At 34.7% G+C, this 20,901-nt stretch overlaps 1 protein-coding gene across 1 annotated transcript; it reads left to right on the plus strand.

Moving 5' to 3' along the window:
• The first annotated feature begins 99 nt into the window (after positions 1 to 99).
• Positions 100 to 18,996, plus strand: lyn (LYN proto-oncogene, Src family tyrosine kinase). Its single transcript, XM_024273603.2, has 13 exons — positions 100 to 2,893; positions 6,817 to 6,957; positions 7,773 to 7,815; positions 8,176 to 8,281; positions 8,523 to 8,621; positions 10,185 to 10,288; positions 10,396 to 10,545; positions 10,971 to 11,123; positions 15,054 to 15,236; positions 15,313 to 15,389; positions 15,561 to 15,714; positions 16,654 to 16,785; positions 18,399 to 18,996. Exons 2-13 carry the CDS (start codon positions 6,826 to 6,828, stop codon positions 18,599 to 18,601), a joined length of 1,536 nt encoding a protein of 511 aa, XP_024129371.1. The 5' UTR covers positions 100 to 2,893; positions 6,817 to 6,825; the 3' UTR covers positions 18,602 to 18,996.
• Positions 18,997 to 20,901: the final 1,905 nt, after the last annotated feature.

A 20,901-nucleotide genomic window follows, 5' to 3' on the forward strand; every position in this document is an offset into this window, starting at 1 on the left:
TTTTTTCAAAAACTCCTGATGCTTTACTGCAAAAAAAATATTTACTTTTTTCTGGACTAAAAAAAGGGGAGTCAAATAAACATTTTGAAATAGAAATACAAATTAGAAACAGATTTATTTTTGACAGTTTAACCCTAAAGTCCCACCCTGATCATCTTTTGTTTTACCATGAAAGCCTTCTCTGTAGTCTTTTAAATATTATGATGTTTTAAGCCACAATTGAAAATTGGGTTATTTTCTTGGAACTAGTTTCAGTAGAGTGGCATTAATTCATTAGAAATTTGTCTCTGAGTTGTTGAAGGGCAACCCCACCCCCCTTTCCCTCCCAGTTGTGGAGTGGAGTCTATAGCATGGAGCTTATGACCCACCCAGCATTTCTTTCATCTGCTCCATATTCAAAGCTATTTAAATAAATAAAATATTCAAAAAATGAAATTTGAAACTTATTTTGTAAATATATGTCTTCCATAATCAGAAAAATGCCACAAAAACATGTAAAATAAAAACACTACTTTTATCAGTGTAGGTCTTTAAAAAATATCACTTGAAAGGTCAGAGGTCACTTTTTTGACAACCACAGTGTGATAAAAAGTCTGAAGAATAAAACAAAGAGACAAAATATTCAAGGTTCGGTCTCGAAAAGACACGTGCACTTCTTTGATCCAAACATGTGTGGATCGTTAAAGTTTTTTCTCTCATTTCTACACAACTAACTCTCATCAAATATGGAAAAATAGATACAATTATTTTTAGTCATCTAATGTACTAAGATAACTGGTTTACACTGCCATAGTCTGAATATATAGGGTACAAATAACTACCAGGTCATTTAGTTGATTTTACTTTTAGTTTTTGCAGGTGTTTACAAAAATACAGGTTTAATTGTATATTTTCATACAGTCTCTAACAATTGATCAAATTAGTGATTGAATTAAACAGTAGAAAGAGCTCTAAGTTCACTGGCTTACAGCTAACTGACCTGGTTTCAATTTATTTCAGTTTCATATACAAAACATGATTTTGTTTTGGTGTGTTTTACTTATAAAGAACTGACTGTAAGGAAACTAAAGTGACCTATAGAACTAGAGGTATGGCTAATTTCTGAGGGGACATGTTTCTGTGGCTGTCACTCATCCACTGTGGAATTAGCCTTTTTAAAATATGGATTGTAAATTACTAATAATTATGTACAAAAATTACACAATTTATGATCATAACATGTAATTATGAAGAAAAAAATTGAAAACCAAATAAAGAAACCATATAAAGAGCTAAAAGGTCAATGAAAAGCACCAGAAAGTCAAACTCTAGATATATAATTCACAGAGAGAAAAGAATATATATACATATATGATCATACTATCACCTCATTTTACTTTAAAAAATATAATGATTTGTTTTAACCTTTGATTTACAGTCTATTTAATCTCACTTTCCCTCACAGCAAGAACCCAGTTATGACATTTTATCGGATAGCTTACTATTTCCTGGTGATTATTATTATTTTTTTATAGAACTCTTACTGTATCACTGTAATTTGAATCTTGGTTGGAGATGTGTGTGTTTGTATTAAGCTACGTATACACCGGGCACATTCAAAAACGTACTAAACACAAGTTCTTGAATGCTCGTTTAGCCCATGGTTTTCACAATGGACAAGTAGGGAGGGGCTTCTTCTTCTTCTTTTACTGTTTACTAGCTTCACAGTGACATCAGTGAGTGTATTTCCCAGACATGTCAACCTTTTCCTTAAACAGATATGCAATAATCCGTGATGCTTCCACAAATGTGTTGAAAACACTGTTTTTGTGTAATAACTGTTTATTTGTTTTGGCATTATCAGATATGTCCAAATTACTCCCCAACTACTAAAAGACTATGTACTGCTGGACTATCTAGTGCCCTGGATTATTAAAAGCAATTCGGATACCATGCTCACTACTTTTTTTTATTTATTTATTTTTTATTTTTAAACAGCGAATATGATGCCACAGATTTCCCAAAGTAAATACTTAGTAAAAATGAACATTTTACAGGGCTATGTATAAATCTATGGTGTTCTGAAGATGAAAACCTGGAGGATTAGAGACATTTAAATGCATTTTTTATTGGCCAATCTCACAAACGCACTATATAGCACACTAAATAGTGAGGGGATTCAGACAAAACCATTGTTTTGTCATTCTGCGCCAATATTCCTGCTTCAATTCTGTGTCTGAACTGTGACTCATCATGATGTAACGAGGGATGAAACCTTGTTCTTCTTTCTCGACTGTTCAGGTGTTTGAACTGTAAACGTGTGGGATGGTGGAAACCCTCCTGTTCACACTTTAAGCATGCAGAGGTGCATGATCCTGTTGAAAGTCTTTGTCCAGCTCACTGTAACCACATTTTCTACATTTGGTGTCAATAAAAATTAAATCATAAAAAAAATTAAATTTCACCAGCAGATGTCCCTGTTGCATTCTTCCATTAAAGATTCTTCAAGTAAAATTTTTTATGTATGCTTTTACTTTTTTATTTGGTATTTTATAGGAATTAAAGACTTCTGAACATATTTTTAAAACTTCAGTCAAATCCTTAAAAAACAAAGAAAACAAATCTCCTATGTTCTGCATGAGTGTCCAAGAGTCTATGTGCTGCTGATTATGCAAATAATCATTAGACAATTGTACCAGGAAGTTTTAGTAAAAAAAAAAAGAAAGAAGCCCCGGCCAGCTGCTTGTAAGTTCCTCATTCTGGCAGCAGCATATGAGGGCTGTTGATCCACTCGTCAGGCCAACGTGCCAGAGTGTATGAGTACTCTGATGAGGAGCAGACAGCACATTTCCAAGGACCACGGGATTTTCACACTCTGGGATTGTTAATCAAACAGGGATACAGATATTAAGAGGTAAGCCGCCTTTACTTTTTAATAACATGTATCAAATGTACTCATTTAACCCTTGTGCTATTCTAGGCTTGTTTACAGTAAAAGTGGGGTCATCTGGACCCCACAAGACAGTGCGCTGAACAATTCTTTTTAAAGATTTTTTTGTCTACCTTTGTCACTGGAGCGATCACACATCAATATAAAGGTGGGGTCATCTGGGCCCCATAACATAGCACAAGGGTTAAGATGAATTTTCATTATTTCTTAAGAAAAAATACAACCTGAAAGTAGCAGTCTGGTTCAATGAATTTTACTTTGCTCAGTAAAATATTGACAATTTAATGTCTTTATATCTATTTCTCTCAAATTTGTCATTCATTTGCATTTAACGTCCACTGGTTTTTCTACTTCCTAGTTTTTCTCACTCATCCACTGATGGGGAAGTTTGGCATTTTGTCAGGAGGACTGTGGGTGGGAAGTTAGACCCTATAGTCTATCTTTTTGCTGACTAACGCACACACGGCCAAATACACTATATATAGTGTATTTGTATATTGTATTTTGTATATATATATATATACATATATACATATATACAAATACACTATATCTACTGTATTTGTGTATATATACATATATACACATATATATATTACATACCGTATTTTCTGGACTATAAGTCGCGGTTTTTTTCATAGATTGAATGTCCCTGCGACTTATACTCCAGTGCGACTTATATACGAATTTTTAATGATGAGATATGGACCGTAAGTCTAGAGTGCCCTCTTATGGTGATCTATGCAATTACTTTATTTACTTTAGTTATTCAGACGTGACACAGAGGACAAAGAATTTAAGGGATTTAGTGATATGGAGTGAGATTGTGTGCAATTAATTACAGTAAAGATACAAAGTTGATGAGTTCTTGAGGCTATAGTTAAATAAAACTGTTATGTTATATAAATGCTACACCTTTTCATTTTTTTCATGATGCTAATATGTGAATAAGTGTTGACACATATTCAGCCTGTTCTCTATTCACTTATGAATGTTATAACTTACCTTCCAGGATGATGTAATATCGTTTTTTTCAACCAGTTTGTAAAATAAATTACTTGAAAAAATGCGACTTATACTCCGGTGCGACTTATGTATGGTTTTTTCTTCTTCATTATGCATTTTTTGGCCCCTGCGACTTATACTCCGGTGCGACTTATAGTCCGAAAAATACGGTATATATATATTTATAAGCATATGCACAAATATAATTTGATGATCATAGTTCATCATTTAATATTTAATTATTCATCAGTTCATTAGTTGATCCTAGTTTAAACAGTAGCTTACATAAATTATATATATATATATATATGATCAGAGTTCATATATATATCAGTTCATCATATTTATATATGATTATAGTTCACACATTTATAAAACATGCATATATATAGATATATAGTGTATGTATATATATATATGATAGCTCCTGTTACTTTTGTTTCTCTGGACAGTTTTGATGTTTGTTCAATTTGAATCACAAACAGAGTAGCCTAAGCATTTTTAGTGTATGTTGATTACATTAAACAGGTCAAACACATTTTTTTTTTTAATTCAATCCATGCTGTTTTTATCCAAATCAAAATGACCTGTATCATTCTCTAGGATAACGTTTCCATTGAGTGTCATTAGTGCTTTAGAAATTTACCTCTAAGCTTAATTATTTTTCTATATGTCGTACACCATGAGAATAATATACCACAAGAATATATTAAAAAAACAATTTTCCTTGGAGTGTATCTTTAACACAGACTTGATCAAAATCAGTGTAGACAAATTGTTGTCACATTTCCCTTCTATTTTTCCTGTTATAAGGTGAGCTTGACCATCTCGAAAGGCACCTAATATATTCATATCGTTATTTATTATTATAGTGTATGAAACAGAAACATTTGGGGGAGTTGAACCACCAAATGTTTTGTGATAGTGGCTGCAGCTCAGTGTTCACCCAGAAAATTGCTCAGAGGTGAACAAATCTAATATCAGAAAACATTGCAGCTCTAACCACAAAATAGAACATTAACATCTTTGTCCTCTAATTTCAAACCCTGCAGGTATTTAGGGCATTTTTCCAATGACAAACCTGCAACTTAATACAGTTAAACATTCCACAGAAACGATGTCACAAAACGGGCAGGTTAGAGAGACGAATACCCATGGGCGGGCACTTTCAGACCACATAGACGTGTGGCATGGCAGTCAGCGAAACACGAGAAACTTTAAGCAATAAGCAGCGGGATCTGCTGGTCTCCCGCACTCTCCCTTGGTTGACAATTTCGCACGAAAAAAACAAAACTGACCTGCTTCAAAAACAATCTTTATAAAATAAAATGCCATAAAGTTAGATACTAAAATGAAATTATTCATTTATTCTATATTTAGATTTTTCAAGAGTTTCAAGGTTTTAGACCTAAAATTTAGATCAACCGCAGACTCATTATTTTTAGGACTGATTTTGTTTAGGATAAATTTATGAGTACAAGGTATGAGTGGGACAAATCCACATGTGGTGTGAATTTTCAGAATTTAAGGAAGCCTTTAAAGCCTTAATATGTTAGCCGTTAATTTATTTTATTTATTTATTTGCATGCATTATAAATATATACACATAAACATACATATATATACACACACACACACACACCCACACACCCACATATATATATATATATATATACACACCAGTGGTTTGATTCATATAGTAAAAGGGACAGAAATGTGTTTTTTTTCTTTCAGTTCACCTTTCATTGTCCTGGAAAACCAGGTTGCATGTTATGTGGTTTTGTTTTTTTATTAAATAGCTTTCTAATATTAAGGTTTTCAGGTAACATATTTAGATATTTATCATTACTGATATTATCCATCAATTAACAGCAGTAGAAACTCGTTACTGTAGATCAAAAACAGTGTACATCTGTAGAAATACATGTGTGTGAACCTGTGAAAGTTTAATTTGTGACTATGCTTACTTTTAGGTCTATCTATTCGCTTATGTTTGATAAAAATAAAATAATTAACATTTTTTTGCAATGCAGAAATAAAATACATAATTTGGGAGCCTCTTTTAATTTTTTTTTATTTGATCAGTATTTGTAATTTGGTGATTTTTAGTATTTCTAACCCGTTTTCAGTGTCACTTCTTTTCACACAGTCACTTCTAGAATAAAATATTAACAATTTGCTTTAATGAGAACCTCAATAAATGTTTATTAGACATGTTAGTCCTGAGGATGAATTATTTGCATTTCATGACTTATAAAATCAAAATGTCCAAAATATTAATAAAATGTATGTTAGGGCACTTTTTTTCCCAAAGCTATGATTTATTTTAAATCAAATCTGAGCAACTAGACAGTTTATTTTCATTACCAAAATGAAAGAAAGTATTCACATTAAAGTCATAGAAGGATCAATCATAAATATGATTTTTAGGAATTTAATGGTTCATCCTTGACCTAATAAATATATTTTTAAATTTTATATTTAAAGGAAAAGGGTAGTTCCTCATTACGTCGTAGTACTTAGTAATTGCATCCACAGATGAATCATGTTAAACAAAAGCTAAAAATAGTCAAAATACTGTTTGTTGGAGGTTTTCTAAATGTATTTATTTGGTAATGTTTGTCAGTTTTCAACCATGTGTTAGAACTAAAACCCCTTCTCTTTATTTTTATGAAAATACATACAAGTGAGAACTAAAGGGAAGTTTACTTGACTAATAAAAACGTACCACAGCATTAAAGCACACGTGATGTTCATCCATTTATTCATTTTTTCACAGCATTTTTTTATACAAAACTGATGACTACATGTTTTACAAGTGTGCTGCAAATTCCAGATTGTGTCATAGTAAATGTCTTCCTTTATTCCACTTCCTCTCGCAGGCCGACACAATGGGCTGTATTAAGTCCATACTGATTGGAGAACTGACAAATGGGGTGGAGGAGAAAGGCAGCTCGCCAACAGGCCAGACTGAGCAAGCGCACTATGTAAAAGACCCAACCTCTACTTCAAAGAGCACCAGGGTGAGCATAAAAAGCTGTGATACACTCCAGCAACCCCGTGACACTGGGAGGGACTAACCCTGTAAAACCCACATCAAAGTATTGACGAAATCCACAAAAGAATGTAATATTATTAGTTTTTATGAGATATAAATATCAATATCAATAGTGATAGTCTAGAGGATTTGGTAAATTTTTGATAACAATTATGTTAGCTTAAGAAGCAAAAATATTCATGAGAGCTCAGGCTGAAATACCGTCTCGAATTTGATTCACACGGTTTTTTTTACGTGGTATAGCTGTATTGTGTAGTAATCTATCAACAAATGATACTTTTTCTCTATACATAAAGTAATTATTTTTTACAAATAAATTACAAAAGATGACATACATTTTTAAAATTTAGCTAAACTTTTCCCGCCAAAAGTGCCATGGAGGCAGCCATTTTGAAAAAAAGTAGGGGTATGGACTACTGCCAAACTTAATGGAATAATAATGCATTACAACATGGACCCAGTTATTTACAATAGGTTTTTAATGCAAGTTTAGATCATGGTAATGACATAGGCATCTAAAAAATGTGTGCATCAAATACAATATGAAAGGTCATCTAGGGTTCTTGGATTACTTCAAATTGTTAAATAATTGTGGTAAAAGTCCAGAAAATCTTTAAAAAGCTTTTTTTTTTTCTTGTCTACTGACTTTTTTAGAAAGTAACTGGTGAAACGTTTTTTTTTTTCAATCCACTTCCCAATCTCAAAGGATGATATTATTGCTTCAAAGGAAATACACTTGATGATGCAAAAATCTCATGACTGGTTTTGGTGTCTTCGCAGAATAACTCACTCCTTCCCGGCCAAGTCTTTCAAAAGTTGGAAGGTATGACCTTTTTTGTCCAGTTTGCATCACTCTATTCACTAAAATAAACAATTTCAAAAACTAAAACTTCCTAAAAAAGACATTAAAAATTAGAGAAGTCATCAATGTGAAATATATAGTTTATGAACTAGAACTTGTTAGTCATGTTAGCAATGTTTTGTAACTTAAAGTAAAAATAAAAAAACTTTACAAGAGTGGGACTTTTGCTTGTTTTGTTGGGGAACATTAAATTTGACATTTAGCCATCATAAACACTTTCCATGACATTTTTTTCTTCCTTTTTTCCTCACTTCTGCTAAATTTCCACCTGCATTCTCGAAATGATTATCACACTCATCCAACCATTGTTTCCTGTCTTAGAGCAAAACAAGACATATAAGATAGTGATTGGCCTTTACCCGTATGAAGCTGTCCATCCTGATGACCTGGGCTTCAAGAAAGGAGAGAAGATGAAGGTCTTGGAGGAGTGAGTCCATTTTAAGGAAGTGTCTTCTGTAAAGTCAAAAACAGCAATTGTTATTCTTAGTAAGGAGCTATAAATATAGTATTTAAAGAGGAATTTGACTTGCTACACTTCAAGTGAAAAAGTGATATAGGTTCAATTTATTAAAGGACCGTTTCACGACTTCTTTTGTTAGTTAAAATAATAAAAGATAGAAGCTATATGCACTAAATCCTCTGACGGACTCTGATGTGTTCATTCGCAGACGAGGAGAATGGTGGAAAGCAAGGTCTATGGCCACTAACAAAGAAGGATTCATCCCATGCAATTATGTTGCCCAAGCTGACACCATGGAAACGGAGGAGTGAGTGTTTTCCAGGCCAAGATTTTTCATCATCGCAAAATTAATTTGTGCTATACACATATCGTAAATGACGGTGTAAATTGCAATAAATGGCTACCTTAAATTGGGCTTGTCCAAACTTTATATAAACAAAGCCAGATCTGGTGCGATAATAATGTGTGAATTCCAGCTAATCAGCCTGCATTCTTTGAATTACTATAAAAATATATTAATGATTTAATAACTTTTTTTGCAATTGGAGAATTTTCATTTCTTCATATAGAGCAGAAATACATATTTTTTCATCAAAATTACTGTGTATTTTGTATTTAAACACTAAAAACAAAATGAAGAAAAAGCATGTTTTAAAAAACACTGGGGTTTTGATCACAGAAATAAGTCTGTCCATTTAATTTCCATTGACATTTTAGGCATAAGCTAGGTGCATGGTTTGGAACAATAGATTATAGTATCATCAGCATAGAGCTGCTAGAAAGTGTCACAAAAGGGTCCCGTAATAGCGTTCCCACATGTTTACATCGGCCTATGAAGGAATTTTGCCATTGTATTTCATATCTGTTCCCTCAAGTTGAGAGGAATAAAAAATACACATTTAAATTTGATTTTTCAGTATTTAAAGTCTGTTTCTAAAATAGTATATTGAATGATTTTGTTGTATTCGACATTAATGTATTCGATGTTAGCTATTTCCGTATGGAATCATGAATCTCGCTGAAATTAAAGATTGATTTCTTCAATAAGTTACAGTATCATACGCATAACAGAAGAGTTCTGCAACAGTTTAAACAAAGGCTAAACATGAAGTAGCTCACATTAAGCATTTTTAAGCCAAAGTTTTGTGCTAATTTAGCCAATCACAATCAAGAAATCATACACATGGCTTTTAGAAAGTGCTGGGGCCAAGTAATATTGATTTCATGAAATTTGAATGCAGGCCTTATGCTCTCTTAGATGACCCCACCCTTATATTGATGAATGATCCCACCCATTACAAAGGTGGGCAGGATTTTACGTCTGCCATAGACCCCAGTGAAGATAAAAAAAAAAACCCTTGAAGAAAAAAATAAAAAGTTATCTGGGTCCAGATGACCCCATTTTTAATGTAAACATGCCTAGGATAGCACAAGGGTTATGTTTAAGACAATGTCATGGCAGCTTTAAGTACTTCACCAATCAAAAATAGCCTGTTATGCATTTAACAATAAGATGGCCCCTTCAGGTCTTTAACCAATTAAATTGAGCCCTTTTATGTTAGATGCCTGGCTCCTATTGATCATTTGGATTATAATTGTTGAATTTTATTTGCATAAAATTGTTGTAGTGAAATGGAACTCATGTATTAGTAGGTTTTCGTTTTGCTATATTTCCATGTATTGCAAGAAGTCATATCATCAATGCAATATTATCAATGCAATATTGATCACTAATGTCCCACATTGCAAGTTTTTGTCATATCTCAGACCTAGTGCGGGCATCCAGTCGACGCCTTGTCCTTAAATACCTTCTTAATGTTTTTTCTGACATTCGACTTGACGAGATGGGACTGTTCCGTCGTCCTTACAGGTGGTTTTTCAAAGACATCACAAGGAAGGATGCTGAGAGACAACTGCTGGCGCCAGCAAACAAACCAGGCTCTTATCTGATCAGAGAGAGTGAAACGTCAAAAGGTTCTTTCAACAGTTTTGTACTCGAAAAAACACTTTGTTTGCACATTTTGAATCATCAACTCATGTCTTATTCCTTTTTTTTTTTTTTCTTATTTGCTTGTCGTCAGGGAGTTACTCGCTGTCGATAAGAGACATGGACAATCAAGGCACGGATCTGGTAAAACATTACAAGATCAGGAAGCTAGATAACGGCGGCTTCTACATTTCCCCCAAAATCTCCTTCAACAACATTGGCAGCATGGTCAAACACTACCACAGTGAGTATTGGCTCTGCGGCAGGAGAGAAAAACCTGTTATCTCATATGACAATGATCTCATGCTTCACTGGCATGCCCTTCATTTAACTTCATCTCTGCAGCAGAAGTGGCACAACCTCTTTTATGTTAATTGGTAGTCACCTTTAGAGACACATATACACATTTCCACTGCGTAAATGATCGTAGACAAATTTTAAAAAGTTTTTTTTTTTTATAGATAGTTTCCTGGGGAAGCTTCTACAAGGTTTTTTCCATTTCCAGCTAGCCGTTAACATTTACTTCCAGCTTTTATGCAAACAAGAGTAATTGCTTCCTACTTTATTTTGCATTACAGAGCCCGAGGACTGATTCACTGTTTTACAAAAAAAATAAATATATCATCAAAAAAAAGGTGCTCTGACTGAAAGAATTTGCTCGTCTTTCAGCTAAAGCGGACGGCTTGTGCCGAAAACTGGAATCCCCATGTGTGAAACCCAAAGCACAGAAGCCATGGGATAAAGACGCCTGGGAGATTTCCAAAGATGCAATAAAAATGGTGAAGAAGCTTGGAGCCGGACAGTTTGGAGAAGTCTGGATGGGTGGGTAGATCCTGATTATCTACAGATTTTCATTATGAAAGTCATTAGCTAATTTTTGAAGATTTTTTTTAAATTGAATTTGCAATTGTCCTCAACCTTAGAATGACCAGCAGCAATGTTGTAACCTGTTGACAGATCATCTTAAACCTCTAGTTTATGAAATGTCACCTAAACTAAAAGTTGTTTAAATGTTCTTGAGAGTCAATCTTGGCTGTAGTTTAATCTTGTGTGCCACAAGAATGTCAGAGTCATTTTTTTCTAAATCAGTTAATTATTTACCCCAAAGATTCCAGAAGCTTTTACTTCCTGGAAGACATTCTAACGGTAATTCACACCTTGATTTGTGTGATTTTATGCAAGTTTTTGACAAAACTAGTAAAAGAGATGCTTTAAAAAAATGAAATTTAAATTATAGCGGTTTTTGTGACCAATAGGCCATTGTGGCGTGACAGTAAGAAATACAAACGCTGTGATTTGAATGCCTGCAGGCTCTTTTCTAAGTAGTTTGCATGTCCACTCTGCGAATGTGCGAGTTTTTTTTATGTAAGACTCATGTCAAAAGTCAAATGAAGAACTGAACTGATACTGAACATTCAGTTTACTTTAGGACATTCAAACATGAGATCCTCATTGCATGAACTCTTAAGAAAGAAATAACTGTGGCCTGTAACAAGTCTGGTTTAGTCTTAAATGTCATTTTTAAAAGTTGGCATGTTCACAACTTAAATAGTTTAAGGATTTGATGAAAACAAACAAACAAAAAATGTTATTTGGTTGCCCTAAAGTGCAAATCAAATGACTTAATGCAAAAATATATATATAAAAATCACAAAAACACTTAAAACAATATAAATTAATTAAATGACATAGTATTTCATTAAAAAAAAAATCCAGAAACCAAAGTGTATCATTATGAAATATTAAAATGACAAATTGGAAGGTATTATGGGACATCACTGACTGGATGACATTTGATTTTTCAATGAAGAGGGAAAGCAAAAGGATGTTTTGCTTAAACTGTGGTGAAGAGCTGATTGAGCAATCACTGAACCTTTACAGTGGGTGTGGCCAGGAGCTTAACCTTTTTTTTAATATATTGTTTGTCCTGCCCAACAGTTGAGCAAACAGATAAGAGCTGAAGGCCCCGTGGCTTGGACAGACTTTAATATTACAATAGGGGGCTTAAATCTTCTGGCACACGAGGAGTATATATGTTTAAACCCTTTCTGTTTTTGAGGGTAAAATGTATTTATATTAATTGTTTGTGTGCATGTTGGAATAAAAAGAGAAATAGGGGGTTAAGGAAGTTGGAGGATGAATAAAGAAGAAGGATTATTATCATCACTACTGTCAGGCATAGATGTTAGTCAAAAGGGGCGGGGTGCATCAACAGACGCACTCAAATCTTGTAATCATACCAGTGACTCCAAAAATCTTCACACACATATATGTCAACTTATACATAATACAACTACAGCTCTGCTCACAAACCTATGCATACAAACACGCGTCTTGGTTGGATTGTTAAAGGATTAAAGAAATACTGTCTGTCGCAAGGTATTTCCAAAAAACGTCAGTTAAAAAAGGTGAACAACTTAATCTACTAATCCCTGATGTCCCATAATACCTACCTTTTCCAGTTTCTTATTTTGTTTATTCTTTTAACATTTCATCTTCAATTCTGAAAACAGATTTTTTTAAGTTTCCTTTTCATGTTGATTTCTAAAATGTAATGCTGTTTTTTAATTATTTGTTTAACTTTTTAAATTGTTGTGATCTTTAATATATTGTTGTCTTTATGACTAAAGTATGAGATAGGGAGCTGTACAGTGGATCAGTGTCAGTAGGTTGTTAAGTTAACTTTCCTTTGATTACATTTAACTTTGTTTTTTATATTTAGCAAGCTAACATAGTCTATATATTGTATTTCTTAGAGCAACTCAATATTTTTTTTAATCAAAGTAAGGGTCTTTTGACTGAACTTGGCCGTGGGTTTCCATGGTTTTGTGATTCATGAGCTTACTCAAATCCTTCCCCTTGGTTGCAGAAGTGAACAGTTCAGGGAAGTTCCTTTTCCCTGTGGCTCATAAAAAAATAAAAATCACGCCGCTCACAAAGTTTCGGATTAGTATTTCTATTTTTTCTAAGTATAGCTCCTCTATGACCTATAGCGTGTGCATGGTTCTTATATGCAAACTCAGGTAGTTACATAGAAAAAACAGGTGACTTTTGTACTTCTATAAAACAGGTGGGAAGTTCACTTCATGAGGACAGGGTGAGAACAATTGATTTCCATCAGCTTTACTGGTTTATAGACACCTCTAAATGCTATACAGGTGAGTCTATGAATACTAAGGATGCCACAGTTCTCGGTTTAAAACTGAACTATGTTACACAATGAGCCAAATCATGGAAAAAGTAGATAGCTGCATTCCTACTGCATATGATTAGGTTTACATTTAAAGTGTAAAACATGTATTGTTCTGAATTTAAGCATTTATTATTTGTTGTTTTGTTACATTACACCAGACCTAAAATAAGTCAACGTAAAAGTTTTTCTCAATTGTTAGATGCCTGTTAGCAAATTTAAAATGTATTTTTAAGATTTTTTTTGACGTTTTGCAAAAATTATATATGTAACTGAAACATACTCAGGTTAGAGTTCTTGTTTTTTAGTACAACCATCATCAATTATTCTCTGCCTCTATGAGACATCATGTTCCCATGCTGTGTCTGTCTGTATGCAGATGACATTGTTATCTTTAGCTCTAATAGTTCTGGCTCCCTATAGTTATTCTAGGCCTGACCATAATACAGCATGGAATGCAGTTTTGATTCAAATGAAACTAATTCAACCTGCTCTTCCGTCATGACACCCCAGAGGTATTGTACCCTGGTCACATCCTTTGTGCCGATGTTTGCTGTGGACACTGTACGATCGTGTGCAGAGCCTGATATGGCGTATGTAAAGATGCTATCAGGTTCCGGCTTCAGGTGCCAAGATGGAGAGCTGATAGTCAGGGAATTGTTTTTCTCTCACTGGTGCTCTTGACTGCAGCTGTTCTGTACTGTAGATATCTGACTTAAAGTTCTAATGTTAATTTTTTACTCTTCTTTTTTTTTTTTATTAAAGTCTGTATGTGTTCATTCCATAAGTAGATGAAGAAAAAACTAAATTCATGTGTATAGAGGTTTAGCTCAAATATTAACTTGGATTATGAGAGGTTTCAATTATTTCCAGTCTATAAACTCTTTTTTTAATTACATGTTTCTATTAGGCAAATTTATTATCATAAATTCAATTTGGGCAATTTATTAGTCATTGGAAATGCAGCTTGTTAAGACTGTGGACCATTACCTAGGTGGTGATCTGATTCGAATAAGCTCAACAATTCACAGATCGAACCACGGTTCTTACTTTTTAATTCAATGTGTTTGTTGCTATATATACATTTTTTACTGGATGTATAAAAATGTTAATAAATCTCCATCATTTATACCATTATTTAGAACAGGAGATTAAAATTAACAAAACACATAAGAACACTAAATTTTGATTTACAGTCAGTGCATAAATAATCACCTCATAATTAGCTCATTTTTTCTCAGTCCTTTTGAAGTTCGGAAACTAAAATTTGCAAATTTGTGACTCAGTTTTGTTGAGTGGAAAAAAAAAAACACAATAGCGAAAGTTCCTCTTTCTGTTGACTCCTACAGGTTCAAAATACATGGTTTAGTCTTTGCAGTCATGCAAAGTTCAATTAGTTGAAACAACTGGTTTTGTCTTACCTCCACCTTCTAACTTTCATTTTTTTCATTCTAGCATTAATGATCAGAAGTAGAAAATAAGTTAAATCTAATTTACAAACTTTATTGGCAGAGGTTTATTGGATTTTTAGACCTTCGCCCATTTTCGTTTTGTTTTTCCAGCATACTACAACAACACGACCAAAGTCGCGGTGAAGACGCTGAAGCCAGGCACCATGACAGTGGAAGCTTTCCTGGAGGAAGCCAACATCATGAAGACTCTCCAGCATGAGCGGCTGGTGCGCCTCTATGCTGTGGTCACCAAGACGGAGCCCATCTACATCATCACTGAATTCATGGCAAATGGTGACTGCGCTCTTTGTTAATCCACAATTGTGTGAAAAAGGACACTAATGTGTTTTTCGATTGTGTTTAACTCCAGGAAGTCTTTTAGACTTTTTAAAGAGTGAGATGGGCGGCAAACTTATACTACCCAAACTTATCGATTTCTCAGCACAGGTAATTATGTTTTCTTCTCATCGTCAATGTCTAATCAGGATCTTGCCAAGGCACACCTGTGAGGTGTCTTGGATTATTTTAGAAAAGAGGAAGTGAAAACATCTTTTTAAATGGACGGGGTCTTTACGTTGAGGGACAGAGTAAAGTAATATCTCCTGCTGGTTGTTTCAGATTGCAGAGGGGATGTCGTTCATTGAAAAGAGGAACTACATCCACAGAGACCTGAGGGCGGCGAACGTGCTGGTTTCTGAGAGTCTGCTATGCAAAATTGCTGATTTTGGTTTGGCTCGAGTCATAGAAGATGACGAGTATTCGGCCAGGGAGGGTAAGCGGTCCACTTTCATATGACAAAAAAAAACTACATTCCTTTCCAGCATGAAGCGCGGACCCACCACTTCTAATTGGGTGAAAATGAAACAGAAAAAAAGAGGTCAAAGCTCCCCGACAGACCACTGTGCTTAGCAGATGGTTTCGGATTTAAATGTGGTTGTGAAGGTTTTGGTATCACTTCTATTACTGTTCGCTGATGAGCCTGTACCAAGACAGACTTCCTTTTGCTATCACTCGAAGAACAGACCTTCAACAAATTTACCTTTAAAAAGCAAAAGCAAAAAACATATTTTAGTCTTTCTCGTCAATCAAATACAAATAACTCAAGAAAAATAATTTCAGCTTACTTTAGGTCAAGCTCTGTTAGTAAAAAGTGATCATAAGAATTCAGAAGGACACATGTTTTTGTGGTGGTTTCAGCAAAAAAAAAGAAGTGAAAGAAATATTTTAGAGAAGAGATTAAGGCTAGCAAAGGATTGAGAAGCAAGAGGAACATTTCTGAAATTATTCGTTTACCAAAAGTTTCACTTCAGATGTTTTAATGTGAGAAAATCTGTAGAAAAAGTAAAACATATCACCAGCACTGAATCCATCAGGTATTTGCGCTAAAATTACTCAAATTCTTTGTTTTTATCCATAAATTAAAAAAAAAAGAAGAAATTCCTAAAGCACGTTTTCAATGTCATTGTGTTGTTTTACTGTCACCTGAAAGGAGCTAAATTTGAAATATAAAAATATATGACATTAATTAACATGGGTGTTTTTGTGACATGGAAAGAAACTTGTCGGTTCACTGATCTGAAACAGTCAGTACAATGGAAGACACAAAAATAAACCTGAGTGCAGACGCCTGAACCGCTGTGAGCCACCGTGCGTGTGTCAGATTTTTAGAAGTCGTTGACATGCATTATATTTGACTCCATGCTCTCCTCAGGAGCCAAGTTCCCCATCAAGTGGACGGCTCCGGAGGCCATTAACTATGGAAGCTTCACCATCAAATCAGACATTTGGTCATTCGGAGTCCTGCTGTACGAGATCATCACCTTCGGGAAAACTCCATACCCAGGTAAATATGTCACCACCAAGCTTCCATACATCTTATAGCACAATAAAACAAAATCACACAATTCCTCCATAAATGGGTTGTTATTTTAAAAACAACCCATTCTTAATTTTCACACTATACATGCAGGAAGGGGCTTCTTCTTCTATTTACTTCTGCATGTCTGGCACCATCAGTTAAAAGAGGTTTGATGCGAAATGTCAAAGGGGTACAAATCGAACAAATCTAGGCTTTTTCTTTCACACCTCTATGCCGATATGATAGATTTAGTATTATTTAATCATGGCGAGGTACAAACAGACAAATTCATTTCTCCTCCATGATCTATTTTCAAACGGTTGGCACTTTAGTGAACTGAAAGGGACACCTTTCAGTTGTCCCTGAATTTCATGGTGAATCAATCTAAAATTCAACTGACATATGTTTTGTACGTAAAGCTCGAAAATAGTACGAAATGAAAGCAAGAGTTTTTAACATTAGGCTTTTTGTTGAAAGGAGTCACTAGAACATGTGCTGCCAAGGGTGGTGTAAGCCTAGCCTTAGGTTATTGTTGTGTTTGGAGCACAGACAAATATAAATTCACTGGACAAAGCGGGGCGCTGACGTCACCCATAGAAAATGCCTTACCTCCAGCCCTCGTGAAATCAGGCCAAAACCGTCACCGTGGCTTCCTGATACCGCCATTTTGAAACGCGTCAACAGTGATTGGTCCGAGTCACTCTGAGTCATGTTTTAGAGGAAGTACTGTTGCCAATCATGAGGGAGCTTGCTTGAAGCCACACCCCTTCCACTGAAAGTGGGCTGAGTTGAATAACTTGCAATAAAGAAAAAAATACATTAAAAAAAAAACTAGGATTATAAAGAAGATGCTAAGATGATGTATAGAACGATTATTCTGACAAATAAAATGTTTGAGAAATAATTTCTCAATATAGAGTCTATGGGATTTTCCTGGAACCAGCAGGTACTTCCTGATATCCAGTGATTACACAGTCAATGGTTTGGAGGCAACCTGAACCCTTCAAAATATGGAGGCTTGTGAAAAAGACCAAAGTCTTCCAGAAGCTCAAACTTGGTTATTGAAAAACTTGAAACATAAATGGGTGAAACTAGGATTGTTTACAAAGGCAGCTGTGTTTCTGTGCCAGGGTGTCATAAACCCTTGGCTTCATTCCTGTGGAAAATAATTGACTCACTGAGAAGTCAAGTCTGACCTGGACGGGTAAACTAGACACAGAAACTTCTGTTGGATAAGAAGGAGTGAGGCACATTTCCACTAAGATAAGTCATGGAAATAATAAATCCAACAGAATATAATTTAAAAAAATGTACTCTCTGATGTATCTGTTTCTAAATATAATCCTCTAAATGTGGGACTTTTAGTATGAAAAACTACATATATCATTTGAAAGTTTATCTAACTGGCTGACAAATTGTTCAACTGACAATTATCACAATAATCTCTCTAATTTTGAAAAATGCATTGATTTACTTTAAACCCCAATGTGGTTTGGCATTACTTAACTCTTTGCTGCCCCCTTCTGTTGAATATCACTTCCTGCACCTCATGCCACTTTCATTTGTTCCACCCCCCCTTCATGTCTTCATGTCTCCAGGAATGACCAAAGGAGAGGTGGTGTCGTCAATTCAGCGAGGCTACAGGATGCCCCGCCCCGACAGCTGCCCCACTCAGCTATACGAAATCATGACGTCCTGCTGGAAGATGCGACCTGAAGACAGACCCACCTTTGAATACCTGCAGAGCGTCCTGGATGACTTTTACACCGCCACAGAGGACCAATACCAGCACCAACCATAGACAAACACATTCTATAATACTGAATACTTTTTGTACATATTACAGTTTAAAAAAAACATGTATTTATACTGGCCTTATTGTCTATCTAACTCTATAAGGGTCAACTGTGAACATAAATCTCTTAAAGCATTTTCTGAGGCATCACAGATTTAATTATGTACAGGATTAGTAAAGATTATAAAGTGGAGGCTTTATTTTTATTTTCTGATGCTATCATGCTGTAAAAAAAAGGCTTTTGAATATTTGATTTGTCTATTAACGTGAGACTGAACACAGAAAAAAATTACATCTATACTATATTCAAGTGTTTTTATTTTTTTTTCTGAGCATCAATGAACAGATATTTTGTCTTTTTCAACCTGAAACAATAAACTTGTCTTACTTTAATGACAAAATTGAAGGTAATTGTTCAAAATAATCTGATATGACAGTGTATATATTTTAACTATGTACACATTTTAATAAATCATGTTTGTTTATTACTTAAGCAACTCTCATAGTGCATAGTGGGAGGCTTGACATTTAGTTTTTCTCGCAATTTTAGCTAAACAGGCATATAAACACAAATAAACACATCTGAAAATAAAATCTAAAATTTCTGTATAAATTAATTTTGTAAACTACAATATTCATTTAACATGTTGATTTGTCTGTACATGTGGTTTTAGAGAAAAAGACGGTTTTAAAGGAATGTGCTAAACAACTACCCATATTTTTCGCACTATAATGCCACTAAAAGCCATTTTTTTCTAAATACGACATAATCCGGAGTGCCTTACATATGGATTAATACCGGTTGTGCTTTCTGATGATGAAACAATTTAGAAAAGCACATAGCACTCTGTCAAAATGTTTGATTGGGTGTTATCGTGAATATGCTAACACAGCTAACATGTAGCGCTGCCAGACTGTGTTTTTTTAATGTTTTGCTAACAAGATTGGGAGTTAGCGTAGTCACAGTAACGTTTGTTTTGTTTTTTTTATGTGTATCTAACAAGGTTGGGAGTTATTGTAACCATGCTAACGCAGCCAGTGCTAATGTAGCTAACGTGTGGCATGTCACAGACAAGTTATAGAGTTACTGTGAACATAGTTAATAAAGTCTGACTGACAGACTGACTTATCTCTGACTCTTTTGTCTTGAACCTTATAGTTATGGTAAAATTAGACTATTTGTTTACGGTGTACCTTATAATTCTGTGTGCCCTATACTACGGAAACTACAGTATGCTGATTCAACAGAACAAATGGTTGCACTTATTTTCATTATTTAATGAAAAGTATTTATTTTTAATCAAAATTTCAAAGGCATTTCAAAAATACAAGTCTTGGGACTTTTCTTATTGAAATTTGTTTTGTTCAGTTAAAAAAAAAAAGTATAAAAAACAGTATATTTTTCTGTTTTTCCTTTTCAAGTCAGATGTAAACAAAAGTGCTGCCACATGGGAGCACAGTCCAGCTGTTTCACGTTCCAAAGTTGTGTAAGTGTAGGTGTTTTTTTGTCTGGAAATTGAGATGTCAGTCTTTGTGATAGATGTTGAAGGTGTGATCTTGAATTTTGCGCACTAGCCCTAAGGGAACTACAAAACATGTCTATGCTCCCCTCAATATAAGCTATAAGTCGTTCTTCTCTATGTTCTTCATGGCCTGGACCACTCAAAAACCTGCAGTACCTGTAGAGGTACAGGTGACTAAGGCTTTAAGTACTCTTTAAGTACTCAGGGTCAATAGTCCAGAGATACAGACAGAGAGAGTGAGGGGAAGGGTGGAGGACAGTTTCAAGTGTGTAACAGAAGTAGGCTATGTCCGCTAGAATGAAAGGTAGAGACAGAACTGTGGTGACAGAAGTCAAAGTTTCTCAGAATCTTTATTTTTGTGTGACAGGGTAGCCATCACTGTTGCAGTAGACAACTGAGTTTCACCTTATTCTCATTCACAGTCTGCCTGCCTGCTTGTATGAAAGTATGTATGTATGAAGATGCATACAGATCGGCTGTGTCAACTCATGTTTAAACGATGACTTTCAATGAAAAGTCAAACGCGGGTAAGCCAGAATTTTGGGCTTTCGCGTCCGGAATGCATGTGATTGCGCGTCACTACGTAAGTTTTTAAGTCAGGCTGCAGCCTCTACGTACAAATTAGGCTTTGATCGCACGCTGAAAGTTCTACCGGTTGAACTTTTTAATGCTTAATCGCTGCAACGCAGCGATGTGACCAAGCGGGGACTCAGATTTGGTGGTGATGTGTGGGTAGGGTCCACTTTAAGACATGGAAGTACCAACCGTTGTAAACATGATCAT

Source organism: Oryzias melastigma, linkage group LG17 (assembly GCF_002922805.2).
Source record: "Oryzias melastigma strain HK-1 linkage group LG17, ASM292280v2, whole genome shotgun sequence".
In the NCBI taxonomy this organism is placed as follows: Eukaryota; Metazoa; Chordata; class Actinopteri; order Beloniformes; family Adrianichthyidae; genus Oryzias; species Oryzias melastigma.

Excerpts from the sequence above, each read along its gene's own strand:
- lyn (XM_024273603.2), top strand. The coding sequence starts at position 6,826 with ATGGGCTGTATTAAGTCCATACTGATTGGAGAACTGACAAATGGGGTG. Across the intron at positions 7,816-8,175 it reads AGTCTTTCAAAAGTTGGAAG|AGCAAAACAAGACATATAAG; the intron begins GTATGACCTTTT and ends TTCCTGTCTTAG. Across the intron at positions 16,786-18,398 it reads CGGGAAAACTCCATACCCAG|GAATGACCAAAGGAGAGGTG; the intron begins GTAAATATGTCA and ends TCATGTCTCCAG.